Here is a 16,661-nt window from a genome sequence, read left to right on the forward strand (position 1 = left end):
AAATCGCTTAAGTGGCTTAACCTTGCTTACCCAGAGGATCGATGCGAAAAATGATTTCCCCATCTGCCGTGGCGGTGCTGATGATACACATGAACGACAGCACCAACGCCGTGGCTCTCCAGTAATCCATCCTCTGGCAAACGCGAGAGACTTATAATTAGTAAATCGACTCGCGGTGAAGCAGAAGAAGCCTTTATAGGCCTCGTTTGTCACTCGCATTAGAATCCAAGCTCTTCCTGTTGACTTTCTAAAATGGCCACTCATGGGTTGGTTAAATCAGCCCATGTGAAGCTACAGCAAAGTCGAAGTCGGGAACTTTTCGCCAATCACTTCATTGTAGGATTAAGCGCACACATTTATTTTATGCTTTAACTTTGAATATGAATATAAAACTCTGATTAATTTTTTATTTGAGTTTCTGTCGGTCCTTGTAAAAGCGGCCTGGCCTCACTGAGGAAACACCAGCTACTAACTAACTAGAAGCCCACCAGCAAGCGCATTTAAATTCATCCTTCTTATGATATTGGAGTGGCATCCATGAAAATATGTATAAGGTGTAAAAATAAGGTATAAAAATTTCAATTTTGTGAAGTATTGAACTTTGTCAAACTAATCAGTAGGATGTGTAGTCTTTAGGCTAAGCTGAAATCTCCAACGGACATAAAGGGTGATTTCCAAATTTCAAGAAATTTCTTTTCCTTTTTGTAATTTTCTGTCTGGATTATAACTATATATATAGAATGGAAGTAGCCGCATTTGTTAAAATGTTAACAACTAAAAAATAGGGTTATTTTATAGGGTATTACGTGTCTCCAAAGAACAGTAGAGCTCTCATTGTGAAATCCTGGAGCGGTTGCTTTGTTTGCCGACACAACTAACTACAAAATGTATATTAGGAGGAAAAACCAGTGAGGTAACTAGAGCGAATAGTAAGATTTCGTTAAATTTTTAGAATAGCTAATAACTATTTGGAAGTGTTCTTATAAATTTGTTGATTACATTTTCTAAGGAAGTAAGGTGAAAAAAACTCTCGCTTATAGACGATTGACATCGGTGGGACACTTGCAGGTCGCAGTTTTTTTGTGACTTAACATTTCTTTTGGATGGTCAATAACATGTTGAAAGTATAAATCAATTAACGGTCATAAAATTTAAGTTGAATATTCTGGAGGTGTTTGATTACAACTTGATTTATATGATTGACAGTCGTTGAAACTAATCGGAACTTGGTTTTGACACACACTTTTAATCCAAGTAAATACATATATTTCGAATTTTCTAACTATCTATACTTTCCCCATTAACCCTCTTAAGGGTCAGCGTGTGGGGTCGTGGGTGGTTAAGTTACAAAGGGCGCTTAATTCTTGGCTGCCGGCTTTTAGGGCTTCATATTTTTTAGTTCTGTGCTTTATTCGCGATGGAAAAGGAAGAGAGACAAGTGCAACACTTTTAGGACTCTATATTGTTTAATATTATTAAATTTTGATAACACATACACATGTAAAGGTTCACCCCTAGCTCGTTATGAACAAATACGTGCAAATATACGTTTGCTTCCGATTTCATCAAGTACAGCGCCTGACAGACGGTACGCAGCCGCCAGATTTCAGATAGTTATAGTATCTCAAACTACACACGTCCGCGATGGCGGGAGATTTACGGTGAACTGCTGTATTTTCTGCCAGGACTTGGAATTAGGACGTTGCCATCGGAGCCGAGCGCCAACTCGCAGCTTCAACGTCGAGCTGGCGACAAGGAAATTCTCTCAGTAGGAACAGAGGTCCAGCAATTCGACTCTTTCTGGGGATGACAGCGCATGTCGTTTTCGGTAAAGAGAGCCGGGGCTGCTGCTCTGACAAAACAACCTTCCACCATTCGGAACTGTGAATGTGGGTCAGCGTGAGTGCCGCTTTCGTATCCCTTCCCTTAGTTTTATTCTTGCGGAGCCTCAATAAGTCTCTGGCCAAAGAGAGTTATATACATATAAGCCTACGACCACCGATTGAGCGGTATATCTGACTATAGGTTTCATATTATTTTGATATAATTTCCACTTAATATAAACAAAAAAAAATATTATTTTACTTATTACTTTTAGACTAAAAATGCATATTAGAGGAAAAGTATAAAACAGGTATGAAACGTTTTTGGCCCTGCAATAAACATACGAGTACATTCAGTTTTCTGTCCGTTTTACATGTTAGCAGTTAGAATAAGACCATAGCAATGCATTAGCCAATCCAACAACTTGGAACCAAAATATTTTCTCTGGTTTTTAATGAATAAATGCTCTTCGATTGGAACCAAATACTTGTTAAAAATTGTTTTTACGGGGGTAAAATTAAATATATGTTAAAAAAATAATTGTTTTTCAAAGCTATATTAATTTTCATGCCACAATTTCTTCCACGTCGTTGTGTTCAAATACACTTTTTATTATTTGATTTCCAGCACGAAACTGGCCAAATCAATGATTAATACATACATATGTATATAAAAGTACATATATATGTATTCTCGAGAATTTTTATAAGTATTCATTTTGGTTTATTTATTTTCTTAAGTATAACGGAATATTCATTATTCTTTCCATTTCTCCAAAATTTTTTTTTATTTGATTGTTTTACCAGATTTTACATGCGTTGTATACTTTGCTCACATCTCACATTAATTATACATATATCGTTCTTCCAGTAAGGAATCGTATTTAAGTTTAAAATATCTTTTGCCGTTAAGATGTAAATTCACTTTTTTTACCCGTTACTTGTAGAGTAAAAGGGTATACAAGAGTCGTTGAAAATTATGTAACAGGCAGAAGGAAACGTTTCCGACCATATATAGTATATATATTCATGATCAGGATCAATAGCCGAGTCGATCTGGCCATGTCCGTTTGTCCGTATGAACGCCTCGATCTCAGGAACTACAAAAGCTAGAATGTTGAGAATAAGCATGCGGCTTGGGGCGTTACAGTGGGCGTGGCCAATATCGAGAAAAACTAGCAAGATAAACAATAACATGCGCAGAATTTGGCTGCAAAAAAGTGAACATATACAACGCTAACATTTTTTTTTAAATTAAATGAATCACAAAACAAGAGACTTTTCCCTTTTTTTAATTTTTGTTCTTTTCTTTTATTTATATTTTATTTTATGGCATATAACACCTCGAATAACAAAAAGTAAAAAAAACCAAGATAATTTTTTCTATGAACAACATTCTTGCTCTCCTGTAAATCACAAGATCTCGACATTCAAAGGCACAATTGAAATTACTACTAAGAGTTTAGACAAGAATTGGCAAACCCTTGCTAGTATTCTTGACAACGATCTAACATGTTAACACGTTTGAGTTAACATTTGAACACGTACCCACCAGCCGCCAGATAACAACAATTATGACAGGAACACCAGACATTAAGCAATCTAGACGACGCGAAAAATCGGATTAATATTCACTGAAATACATCACCATAAAACAAAAAAAGGTGAAAACAAAAAACATTGAACCAAATTCTTTAATGTGCTGCATCAGCCAATATCAGTTACAAAAACAAAAGCGATTTTGAACACCAAACACTGAACTATGCCAAACGTTTCACATACAGAAATGACTAGTGTTTTATATGCAGGAAAGTCATTCTAAATGATCTCAACTACAAAAAGGTTAAAAAAAAACTCAGAAAAAAAGACGATATCCTGAAAGAGACTGGACTCAGCAGTCTCACCATTCACCATATCTTTCAATTTACTAAAGCTCGAAAACAGAACCTGCTAAAACTTCTCCGAATAACACGTATCCGCGGACTTTAACTTCTGTCTAAACTTCTGTCTGTCCACCTGGTACACTCATGCCGAAAAGCAAAAACAAGATCTACTAAAACCCTTAATACTTAATACATCGCTCTTCTCTTAAGTACAAGTTGTACTGGTGGTACAACTAGAAATATTAATATCATTAAATCAATCCTTGTCTCAAAAATAGACCACTGGCTTTCATAAATTTATATATATAATATATATATGTTGTTGCCAGCGTGATAGTACAGGTGGCAACACTGCAGGAAACTATCGATAGGATCAGGAGTGCTGTTGGCAGGAATGATCGAAAAAGCAGTTGCAGAGTAGAAGTCGAAAAAAACGATTATAAAACGACAGTTGTGGAAAAGCGGATAAGTCGGTCGGTCTTTCAGGAAAGATCAGTCAAGTCAGACAGTCTTTGAAAGTAGACGTAGAGTTGCGTGTAGTTCTATCAGGGCTTGTCAAACCAAAATGAAGTGTTATCAAGTTTATTCACACATTTGTTTTTTTTTGTAAACTTAACTTTGTTACATTAAATAATATCAATAAGCAATAACCAATATTTAAATAAATATTATATATATATTTATCCTTCGTCATCTCACTTATCTCTTTCGTACGCCACTTGTTTTTTGATAAGGTGTCATAAGTTGTTGGTATTATTATATTGTCCCTTAATTAAAATGTATATTAATTCCCCCTAAGTTTATACAGACCTATTTTTAAAAGTCCGACCTTTTTGTGATTACAACGTACATTGAGCAGATCTAAAATGCGTTTCGCAAATTTTTTACGTCGTTAAAATCGTACAACTATGTATATAGGAAAACAAGATAGAATGCTATAGTCGAGTTCTCCGATTATTAGATACCCATTACTCAGCTAGTGGAAGTGCTAACAAGAAATTTTCGGGAATATCGGTAGAAATCGGTAGAAAAGTAATGAAATTAAAAAAAACTTAAAAATGTTTTCAATGTGTGGGCGTGAGAGTTGTGTGCGATTTGTGGTAGTGGCCAAAAAATTTTTTTGCTAATACAAAGAAATTTACTAAATATATATAAAAGTGAAAAAATATCACATTTTTCAAAAGTGTGGGCGTGATAGTTTTGGGCGTTGGAGTGGGCGTGGCAAAATTTTTGGCAAATCTGTAGAAGTTTAAAATATACATACATATTATATATTTAAAAATTCAAAAAATATCACATTTTTCAAAAGTGTGGGCTTGACAGTTTTAGGCGATTTGTGGGCGTTGGATTGGGTGTGGCAAAATTTTTGTTTGCAAAACTGTAGAAATTTACAATATACAGTAGAATCCGGTTATAAGAACTCCGCTTATAGCGTCCGGTTATTGCGACGGAAACTCTATGGCTTGGTTGGTCCCCATACAAAGTTATATGAAAGGACCTCCGTTTAGTACGTCTCCGCTTTTTAGCGAGAAACCGCTTATACGGACGAGATTTTTCATAATTCAATCGGATATTGCGGATAATAATAATCGCGAAAATGCATACTTTATAGGCGCAAAAATGCTTATTCTACCACCTACATACTTTTCAAGAGTAGTAACAAGAGTACAGTAACAAGAGAGAATGCTAACGCCAAGGTCCTAGTATGTATGCGAGGGAGATGCAGATACGCAAAGAAATACGCGTGACAATCTTTTCAATGAAACTAGTAGGCACCACAAACTGCATTCCTTATATTCATCTTGTGAACCTTACACTTCCCGATATCTTGACTTTCATAATGTGATCCTAATGGACAAGTTAGTATTTTCGAGTCGGAAGCACTTCTACCAGGATACTAATATCTTAATCATTATATCGTCTTAGCACTTGTACTTCTAAGTCTATTATAATAAAGCGTTCTTAAGCTTAACATTGGGATTTTAACTTTTGTTAAACCTCCCTTTAAAATTCGCCCTGTATAACAGCAAGATTAAAAACTGCTATATGCAACCGAAGAGTTTCACGTACATAAATCGGTTTTTCCGAAAAGCAATCTGTGAAATTATTATTGCCCTAGCAAATATCCAAACCGTTATGGCGTGTTCGCAAAATATGGTTTAAAACATGTCTCAACTTTTAGAAGGCGTGGAAAATAGGAATGATACGAAAAATGTACATGAGTGTTGTGCCACTCCAAAACATTTCTAGTCATTCCGTTATACAGAATAGAATGTGATTACGCGGTAACATTGCAATTGTACATTCGAATTATATAGTGAATTTCGATGCTGATACAACTTTGTACATATCGAAGTCTTCCTTGTAAAGAAACCATGGTTCCTTAATAGTTTGTAGATTTCAAGGTCATTTGAATTTTTAAAGCAAGTACTGTAACGTCTATTGGCCCAATGTGAACGGTAGTTTGTAAACTGTAATTAGAGCTAGACTTGTTCTGGTTTTTGAGGTTACCACAACGATTTTACAGTCTGCCTCTGTATGATCTTGCAGTTGAGAAGCACATAATCGCAATACCTATTTTTTCGGCAATATTCGATATTACTGCGATATTACTGATTACACTTTTTAACAGCAAAACAATTAAACAGTACAGAAGTGGCCCAAAAAGCTAGCATTTGGGAAACCACTACATCAAAGTTGGAAAAATGAGCTTTATTAAAATTTATGAATCAATTGATAACAACATAATATATCACAGCTACTAGTAGTAATTTAAGCTCAATGATATTCGCCCAAGGAAGTACTTAATGGTAGTTAAAAATAATAATGGTTAAGAAGACATCTTACCCAATTTTTCTCCACAGAATACACAGTTCAGGGACATTGTCCATATTAAAGCCCATCCAATAAGCACCACACGATGACGAAGGGGTTTTAGGTATAGGTATGAGGTGTGTCTTTTTGATGCCAGGCGCGAATCCATTACAAAGACGCAGCTGTCTGTAGCTTTAGATGTGAGTAAGTTCAGTGGTCTTCAACCACTTGTTCTTAAGAGGTGCCGGCGAACGTAAGTGTACAATCTGGTGCGTTATTGTATGCCGATGTTATTAGAAAACAGTTTTTACGATTTTCTTAGTTTCTCCGTGCTTGGGAGAAAATTTTTACATCTGGATTCATTTCACTACCATACCTTTAGAATTTATCCATACTAGATAAGGTAGAATATTTTATCGAGGAACTTGTTGTCAGTCTAAATCCAATATTATTTTCAGCTTGATTAAAGATTTTCGATCTCTGCTGATTTGTTGATTTGTTTTTAGGTTCTGCCACATTTCTGTCATCCGAAAACAAAATCTGTGGGGAAATAAAAATACATTAAAACATGATTTCAAACTAGAAACGTAACGATTAAAAATTCACTGTTTGTATGTTTCTCATATCCGAATCGCATTATCAATATTGAGTGCATGCAAAGGGATTAATTCGATATACATTACTCAATCTGCTGATCACAGCAATGCCTATTTTAATATGTGTATCATCATATGTGTATATTGCAAACAAAAATGTTTTCATATTAACCTTAAATATTAAAACGCCCGAATGCGATGTTCATTTGATGTACTTTTGCTTAAAATGCTACCTTTTAACAAAATTATAAGGGTATTTTAAAACTGAAATAATTTTTGTGTTCATTTTTATACCCGCTACTCTGTGAGTAAAAGGGTATACTAGATTCGTTGAAAAGTATGTCACAGGGAGAAGGAAAAGTTTCCGACGATATAAAGTATATATATTCTTGATCAGGATCAATAGCCGAGTCGAAGTGACCATATTCGTTTGTCCGTCCGTCTTTCCGTATGAACGCCTTGATCTCAGGAACTACAAAAGCTAGAATGTTGAGATAGGTATTGATATAGGTATTAAGCTTGCAGCTTCCAGATACATAGACGCAGCGCAAGATTGTTTTCAAATGTTGCCACGTCCCCACTAAGGTCTACAAACTATCCAACACTGCCACGCCCACACTTTTGAAACATGTTTTGATTATTTTTTGTAAATTTCTATAGATGTGCAGAAAGCCTTTTTTCCACGCCCACTCTTACGCCCAGAAACCGCCCAAGCATGTCATAAACTATATATTTTAATGTAGGACTTTCAAAAAGGAATATTTATACAATTGCTTTGAAACCATACTCGCGGTATTGCATTTTCACGTCTGCCTATATAAAGTAGCGTTCAATTTTTTGTAGCGATGTTATTGAAATAATCTTGTATTAAAGAAATATCATGGACTTATATTGTTTAAGAATGTTGCAGGACGATCCTTATTAGTTAGTAATTTAAATGAACGTTATAGTCGAGTTACTGGACTATAGGATACCCGTTACTTAGCAACTGGAAAGGCGAATGAGATGTTTCACCTTTTTTTTTAAATTAGCTAAACATTTAATAAAATATAATTTTTTCTAAAAATTAGTGACCAAAATGTGTTTTGTGTACCGATAGAAATTGGTCAGGCAAATAATAAAAGCGAAATTTCATTTTTCAAACGTGTGAGCATGACAATTTTATGCGGTGTGTGTTGAGTAGGCAAAACAAATTTTTCGGCATACCGATAGAAATTGACAAGACACATAAGAAAATTTTGAAAAATCAAAACAATTTTAATAAGTGTGGGTGTCAACATCCGGAAATAAACTTGGACTGCTTCTATGTCTCTGGAATTTGCATGCCCAATTTTTGCCAATTTTTTCTAGCTTTTATTAGCTCCTGAGATCTCCACGTTCATACGGACGAAGAGACGGACATGGCCATATAGACTCGGCTATTGATCCTAATCAAGAATATACATATATACATTTATATGGTCGGAAACGCTTTCTTCTGTCTGTTACATCCTCTCGACGGATCTAGTATACCCTTTTACTCTACGAGTAATGGGTATAAAAACTTGTCTCTGGAATCCGCATGCTTAATCTTAACTTTTTAACTTTTAGTCGGCATAATATAATATATTTATTTGATGGGGTCTCTGTAACTCTACGAGTAACGGTTATACAAATTTTACTTTGTTGGGCGGGGTCACAAAGGTATTTCTTTATTACAAATTAGTGGTTTATTTTAATGAAAATTCACTGCGTAGGCCTTAGTAGAATCTGCATGTTGCATCTGTACTCCATAGCTCGAGATTCTGACGGACAGGACGCTAGTCCGTTGAGAAAAAATTGGTTTATATTGCCACATGCAACACAAATATGGGAACATTATCATGGAATTTGAAAATTGGTGTTCTGTAAATAATATATTATTATTTTAAAAAACTGATAAAAACCTTTTATGAGAAGATTATCCAATCGCTTACAGGCGGCTTTCGCCCTAATATATTAATAAAATCTCAAATTAGTTTCTATACAATATATTATTCGCGTTGTATTTTTGGTAGTATGGTTGATTGCTTCGTAACACTATATTTTGGCACATGCTAAATTGATTACACTTATTGGCATTTTCACTAATTCGTCACTGTCCTTACAAATGATGGCAAGATAGCCATAATTAAACTTTAAAATAGTTCACTTTTGAATTCGCTTCGATCTGAGAATCCCGTTATTGTTCGTTACAATTCAGCCAATCTCACAAAACATGTGCGGCTTACAGAGCCTTGCTCCGGTTGCTGTGCAGTCAGTTGCTGGACTAATGGCATCCCGAAGTCGAACCGGTGGATCAGGAAACACACATTCGCCAAGAAGTGGAGATGCTAATATGACCAAGCTTTTAAGAGAACGAAAAAGTTTTGAAGGAGCTTAATGGAAGGCTAAGAGAAGTTTTCAAGAAGCTTAATAAAAGTCTAGTGCGACTTTTCTAACCAACCAGTTTTGGCTTTCATTCGACAGAATAGTTCAGCTATATCTGTGCTGTTAAATTCTCTGCGAAAGCTTTCTGCAAAATCTGCTTATACTAGGCGCCAAAAACAAAATGTTCTGTTTGTCCTTTATTAATAAAGCAACTTAATATATATACTTATGTATATACAAGTATGTCCATATAACTTTCGGGAAAATTGAGATTCTAAGATATCTTAACTTTATTATATGATTAACTAGAACTATAGGGTATGTATTAATACTAAGACTTAAGGAAATAATTAGCTCACCAGAAAAGTTAAAGGTGAATGAAAACTAGAATGGAAGCTATCTTCGGCAGGTTTATGTACCCGTGCAGTAATTATATATTCCAAAAAGTGATGCATAATATTGAGGATTACGTTAATGCTTTAAAACATCGAAAGAGCTAAGACACTTAAAAAAGTGTTAAAATTTCTGGAAAATACATTTACATGCCAAAAAAAGCAGTAAGGCAGCCAATATACATAATACGGAAAACTTAGAGCATATTGACTGAGGGTATGGGTGGCAACTGACCACACCTCAAAACTCTTGGACGTAAACGAAATAATTCCATTAAAGGTAGTCATGGAGAAGTGAAATTTTTTCCGTAGAGAAAGGCTTTCTTTTAAGAGCTTCGGACACAAATTTGCACCTTGCAGAGGATGTAATCGGGGACGAGAGTGTTCGAAGAGCAGTACACGAATTGTTACATGGGAGAAAAAAGGCAAAGCAACTATTATGTCGAAAGTGCGAAAAATAACTTTGTTGGCCACCGCGTAGCGTGACCTTTCATTACGGCTTGTGTCAAGCGGTTAACACTTCTAGCGTTGGTTGAAAAAGGATCTCAATTTTCTGTCGTATCTGAAGAAGCAGCTTAAATACTAAGAGTATTCGAAAAGAATAAGAGAAACCCAAATCTATGGACTATGAGAAGATTTAGTTGGGTATGTAAAAGCAACGACTAAGAATTCGTCGAAGATTTTCAACTCATGATCAATTCCAGACCGAAACGCTTCCTTACCTTCCATACTTTTCAACGAATCTAGTATACCCTCTTACTCTACGAGTAACGGGTAAAAATATTTGACACTTAAGCGGGTTTAAAACGAAAAGGAAATATGTAGTTTTATTGTGAGTTGTGTGCAACGGCCTAAAATGGCATACCTTAAAAAACACAGTATTCAAAAAGCTCAAACAGCTATTACTGTTTGGTTGTCCAGGAACCACGGTTGTGGTTATCATGAACTATAAAGTTAAAAATAAATACTACAGAAGGATAACATACAGAAAAAACCAAAAATGTGAAGTAAGGGAAGTGTCAAATTATTCGTTCCTAAAAATAAACAAAAATACATATGTATAATGCTACAAGGCAAAAGCAAAGCATTATTAGTAGCTGGAATATATGGGTATGACCGTTTTTAACGGGTTTTATTATTAGTTGACTATTTCCCTTATATTTATGTATGTATATTCGTATACAAGACCCTATTAGCGCTTTGTATGATATTTCTGAATATGTCTCACCAAATATTCTGACCAACCGTTATTTCTAGAAAATTATTACGTCCATCCATATGACTGCTTGAGCGCGCAGGTACACTCCCTACTATGAAGTCCCATTCCAAGATTGCTGGTTCACGAAGGTAAACAATGGTAACTTTGAGAGTTTTCATTACACGGCTTTTTTTTTAAATTCAGAACCATAATGGTTCACAGCGAATAATTCGTAGTAGGTTACTATACACTGAAGCTGTAAATAAAACAAGATAGAATACTATAGTCCAGTTACTATCGGTAAAAATTGAGAAGAAAAAAAAAATTAACATTTTTCCAAAAGGTAGGCGTCACAAATTTTGGGCGGTAGAGAGAAATTACTAATTTTAATCACTAATTTTTCAAAAGTTGCAACATTTGGAAACAAACTTGCGCTGCGTCTATGTCTCTGGAAGCTGCATGCTTAATCTCAACATTTTAGCTTTTGTAGTTCCTGAGATCGAGGCCTTCATACGGACAGACAGACGGACATGGCCACTTCGACTCGGCTATTGATCCTGACAATGTAAAATATATAGTGACATATGTAATGCTCAACCACACAACATATATCTACAACATATACCAGCTACTTTATATATTCTCTTACTTAGCAACAATAGAACATAGAACCAAGAATGCCTTAGCACATAAGAACCCCAACTTCTTGGTGACAATAACAAATTCGGCCGATGTAAACAATTTAACATAAACATCCGCAGTCTTATTCGTTATTCCCACTAGAAGGGTGAAAACTGCTTACACAGCTTAAAGGGTCAAAACTTTCCAGGGTCGATCTGTATCCATGCGCAATCCACTCAAGAGAGCGCCTAATTAACGTAAACATAAATGAGAGCCCATGTACGCTCAATATGAAGAAGTAAATAAGCTCAGCCAAGGGTTTGCTAAGCGTTCGCTTTGCAAATTAGATTTAAATTTTATTCATACTTCAATTGTATAAGACGTGAATTTGTCTCCGACGTTCGCTTAAGTTTTTGATTAATAAAAAAATATTTTTTTTATAAACCAACAAACCGCGAAGTTGTAATTGGCGCAGTCGGTAGGATCCGCGTGTGAACATAATCTCTTAGAGCTAATAAATTAGTTCCAGATTAATAAAGCGCAGCTCGTGGCGAACAAAGTTTCGTTTGTGCTTCAGTTTATACAAAGCAGATCCGCAAAAGAATCTATGTGACAAAATATTTGTGACAAGTTATCTAACTCTCGATGTTGGATACTATTAATACAAATTAAAAACTGCAAGTGACCATTAAAGCGTGACCCTTCAAAATAAATTAAAGGTGTGATTGTTACCAGGTCAGTGTTGTGTAGCCCATCTAACATTGATTGGACCGCTACGAAGGTGTGTGAATTTTTAAAAATTAAAAAAGTAATAAAACCCCAGTATCAATCTACCGAGTGAGTTAAAGTAAAAATCAACAAAAGCAAAAAACATGGCACAACCCAGTGAACAACTTATGATTCTATCCGAGCTACATTTAAATCAGGCTTTGGGCCAGATTCGCCACATCCCAACATTTGACGGTTCCACAAGAGAACTGGCATCATTTGTGAGACGTGTGGACTTCGTGATGTCCCTATACCCGACAACAGACAAGAGGCAACATAGTGTACTCTACAGTGCCATCGAGATGCAGCTGCCCCGACACGCACAAGAAGTGTCCCAGCTACAACAGTGCAACACTTGGGCTGAACTGCGATCAGTCCTCATTGATGAATTCAAAACCCAAATCCCATACGAAGAGCTGCTAAGAAGACTTTACAACACATACTGGAGTGGTAGTATTCGTAAGTTTGTAGAAGAACTAGAAAAAAAGATGTTCGAAATTTCAAGTAAATTATCACTAGAAAATAATTATACAAATACAACTCTTTATACCGCCGCAATGGCTAATACTATAAAAGATGTAATTTATAAAAGAATTCCAGACAGAATGTTCATGACTTTAGCAAGATACGATATTACAACATTATTAAGACAAGTAGCGCAAAGGGAAGGCCTTTACGATACAATTGTATCAAATACAGAAAAAGTTAAAGCTAAATCAAACAGTCCATCTACATCACAAAGCAGTAGTAAAAATAATGAATCTCAAAAGAACAAGGGAAATAATAATGACCAAGGTACAAAACCTTATTATATTCAAACACAGCAAAATCAAAATCAAAATAATTATGCAAGTAATAATTCAAAAAGGGTTGAAAATAACCAAGCAACATACAGCGAGTTCAAACAAAAGTTAGACCAGGGTAGAGCGCAAAACGCTCTAAATTATCAAAAACCCATATCTTATTCTACTACTAACCAACCCCAAAAAAGGCAGCGTGAAAGTTCCAGTGGTCAGTCTAAAATGGACACCAGTGAAAATTTTCATCAACTTGCCTCGGGATCGGAATCTGAAGTAGAAGAAGAAGAACCTACCCATTATATACAAATAACTATGAACGATATCAAACTCAAATGTTTGATTGACACAGGTTCATCAATAAATTTGATGAGAACAAATTTTTTCAATTGTCCGATTAACTCAAAAGCTCCATTGGATGTACACACAATAAACAGTCAAATTATTTTAAAATCAAAAATTTCATTAAAACCTAGTAAGCTATGTCCGACAAAGCAAACATTTTATTTACATAAATTCTCAGAAAAATACGACATTTTGTTAGGCAGGGAATATTTGGAAGATTCCAAAGCAATTATATGCTATACATCCAATACAGTCACTTTAAATAAATACACATTTAAATTGCTACTTGAAGATATTAATGAAGAAGAAGAAACACCTAAAGAGAGTTTAAAAGAAAACCTATTAGCTTCTCTAAATATTGAGTATGTCAATTATGTAATTGACAACGAACTCAATGAAACAAATGAATTTCGACTTGATCATCTAAACGATGAAGAGAGGAAAGCCCTCACCAGTGTCTTATACGAGTTTAGTGACATACAGTACAAAGAAGGTGAAAATTTGACCTTCACAAGTACAATTAAGCATGTCATAACAACTAAACACGAAGACCCAATTTACAGACGTCCATACAAATACCCACAAAGCTTCGACGAAGAAGTCGAAAACCAAATGAAAGACATGATGCAACAAGGCATCATAAGAAAATCGAATTCTCCGTATTGCTCTCCGGTTTGGGTAGTACCCAAAAAGCCAGATGCATCGGGAAAATCGAAATTTCCCATAGTCATTGACTATCGCAACCTCAACGAAATAACCGTTGATGACAAATACCCAATACCGGTAATGGATGAAATATTGGACAAGCTTGGAAATTGCCAATACTTTACAACCATTGACCTCGCAAAAGGTTTTCATCAAATACAAATGGATGAAAATTCCATTGCGAAGACAGCTTTTTCCACCAATTCATTTTGAATATACTCGAATGCCATTTGGTTTAAAAAATGCACCCGCAACTTTTCAACGTTGCATGAATAATCTCTTAGCAGATTTAATATACAAAAACTGTCTCGTATATATGGATGACATAATTGTGTATTCCACTTCATTGGAAGAGCTCATAATGTCTTTGCGAAAGGTATTCTTAAAGCTCAGAGAAGCAAATTTAAAATTACAGCTAGACAAATGCGAATTCCTAAAAAAAGAAACTGAATTCCTAGGGCATATAATTACAACAGATGGTATTAAACCAAATCCCACAAAAATTAAAGCCGTAGTGAATTTCCCTATACCAAAGTCCACTAAGGAAATAAAATCATTTCTTGGTCTTTGCGGTTTTTACCGAAAATTTATTCCAAACTTCGCTAAAATAGCAAAACCAATGAAATTACGACTAAAAAAAGGCTCAATAATAAATATCAAAGACTCAGACTATTACTTAGCTTTTGAAAAACTAAAAGTGTTAATAACGTCCGATCCCATATTAATACACCCAGATTTTAAAAAGTCTTTTTCACTAACTACTGATGCCAGCAATTTTGCTATAGGCGCGGTATTATCGCAAGAGCATAAACCTATATGTTATGCGAGCAGAACTCTGAACGAACATGAAATTAATTATTCCGCAATAGAAAAGGAACTCCTTGCTATTGTTTGGGCCACTAAATATTTCAGGTCCTATTTATTTGGTAGAAAATTCGAGATCTACAGTGATCACAGGCCATTGGTTTGGCTTGATTCAATTAAAGAGCCAAACATGAAACTTCAGAGATGGAAAATCAAATTAAATGAATTTGATTACCATATCAAATATCTCCCTGGTAAAGAAAACCATGTAGCAGATGCTCTATCAAGAGTAAAAATTGAAGAAAACTTCCTAGGAGAAACCTCCAGTAATATTTCGTTACCAACACAAGCTACTATTCAAAGTGCTCAAGAAGATAACCAATCTTATATTTCCTTAACGGAGAGGCCAATTAATTACTACAACAGGCAGATAGAATTTATAAAAGAGGATAATAATACCGTAGAAACTAAAGGATACTTTCATAAAACAAAAATTAAAATTCATTACATAGAAATGACAAATGTCCATGCCAAAGAATTAATTAAAGAATATTTTTGTACTAAAAGAAGCGTAATTTTCTTTCATAACGAAGCAGACTTCCTTACATTTCAAAACGCTTACATAGAAATTGTCAGTCCGAATAACATAACTAAAGTTATGAAATCAAACATAAAATTAAAAGATATTGAAACATATTCAGAATTTAAAGAAATAATTATAAAAAGCCACAGAGAACTTTTACACCCAGGAATAGAGAAACAAACTAACCTTTTCAAAGAAAAATATTATTACCCAGACTACCAAAAGTTAATACAGAACATTATTAATGAATGCGAAGTATGTAACATATCCAAAACAGAACATAGAGATACTAAACTAAACTATGTTAACACCAGAAACTTTTAATCCCAGAGGAAAATATGTTATCGATTTTTATTTAATCAATAATAAAACATTCCTGTCATGCATTGACATTTATTCCAAATATGCCGCCTTGATTGAAGTTAGCAGTAGAGACTGACTGGAAGCGAAAAGAGCTCTCCTTAAAATTTTCAATGAAATGGGAAAACCGTCCGAAATAAAGGCCGATAAAGATTCAGCTTTTATATGTTCCGCGTTACACTTATGGCTTAGATCCGAAAATGTGAATATAAATATCACAACAAGTTAAAATGGAATTTCTGACATTGAAAGATTCCATAAAACAGTCAATGAAAAGTTAAGAATCATTAATAGTGAGTCCGACCCAGAAAATAAGATAACACAATTTGAAACTATTCTCTATGTATATAATCATAAAACCAAACATAATACAACTGGTAGAATACCAGCTGATATTTTCATTTATGCAGGAACACCTGCATATGACACCCAAAAGGAGAAACAATCAAAATTAGATAAGTTGAATAAAGATAGACATAGCTATGAAGTAGATACCAGATATAAACAAGCACCATTGGTAAAAAGTAAAACAACTAACCCATTTAAGAAAACAGGGCGTATAGAACAAATAGATGAGAAACATT

At 34.8% G+C, this 16,661-nt stretch overlaps 1 protein-coding gene and 1 long non-coding RNA gene across 5 annotated transcripts in view; one reads left to right on the plus strand and one right to left on the minus strand.

The window, feature by feature from the left end:
• Positions 1 to 9,443, minus strand: part of LOC6552012 — a 29,282-nt gene extending 19,839 nt beyond the window's left edge. The window contains exons 1-3 of one of the 3 annotated variants that reach the window (XM_015154028.2): positions 9,042 to 9,443; positions 6,897 to 7,060; positions 6,554 to 6,786 (exon numbers count right to left, since the gene is read on the minus strand). In XM_015154028.2, coding sequence (XP_015009514.1) covers positions 6,554 to 6,689 — 136 coding nt within the window. In that variant the 5' untranslated portion in view covers positions 6,690 to 6,786; positions 6,897 to 7,060; positions 9,042 to 9,443. Of the gene's footprint in view, positions 1 to 30; positions 365 to 1,496; positions 1,741 to 6,553; positions 6,787 to 6,896; positions 7,061 to 9,041 lie in introns of those variants that run through there. The other 2 variants (XM_026978899.1, XM_001978741.3) reach the window with 2 other exon arrangements.
• The window catches only part of LOC113564091, a 51,432-nt gene that overhangs the window by 10,409 nt on the left and 24,362 nt on the right, over positions 1 to 16,661 (plus strand). For both annotated transcript variants that reach the window (XR_003407783.1, XR_003407784.1), the window contains exon 2: positions 11,154 to 11,243. This is a non-coding gene — a long non-coding RNA (uncharacterized LOC113564091). The remainder of the gene's footprint in view (positions 1 to 11,153; positions 11,244 to 16,661) is intronic.

This window comes from Drosophila erecta, unplaced genomic scaffold (genome assembly GCF_003286155.1).
Source record: "Drosophila erecta strain 14021-0224.00,06,07 unplaced genomic scaffold, DereRS2 tig00000000-arrow-pilon, whole genome shotgun sequence".
In the NCBI taxonomy this organism is placed as follows: Eukaryota; Metazoa; Arthropoda; class Insecta; order Diptera; family Drosophilidae; genus Drosophila; species Drosophila erecta.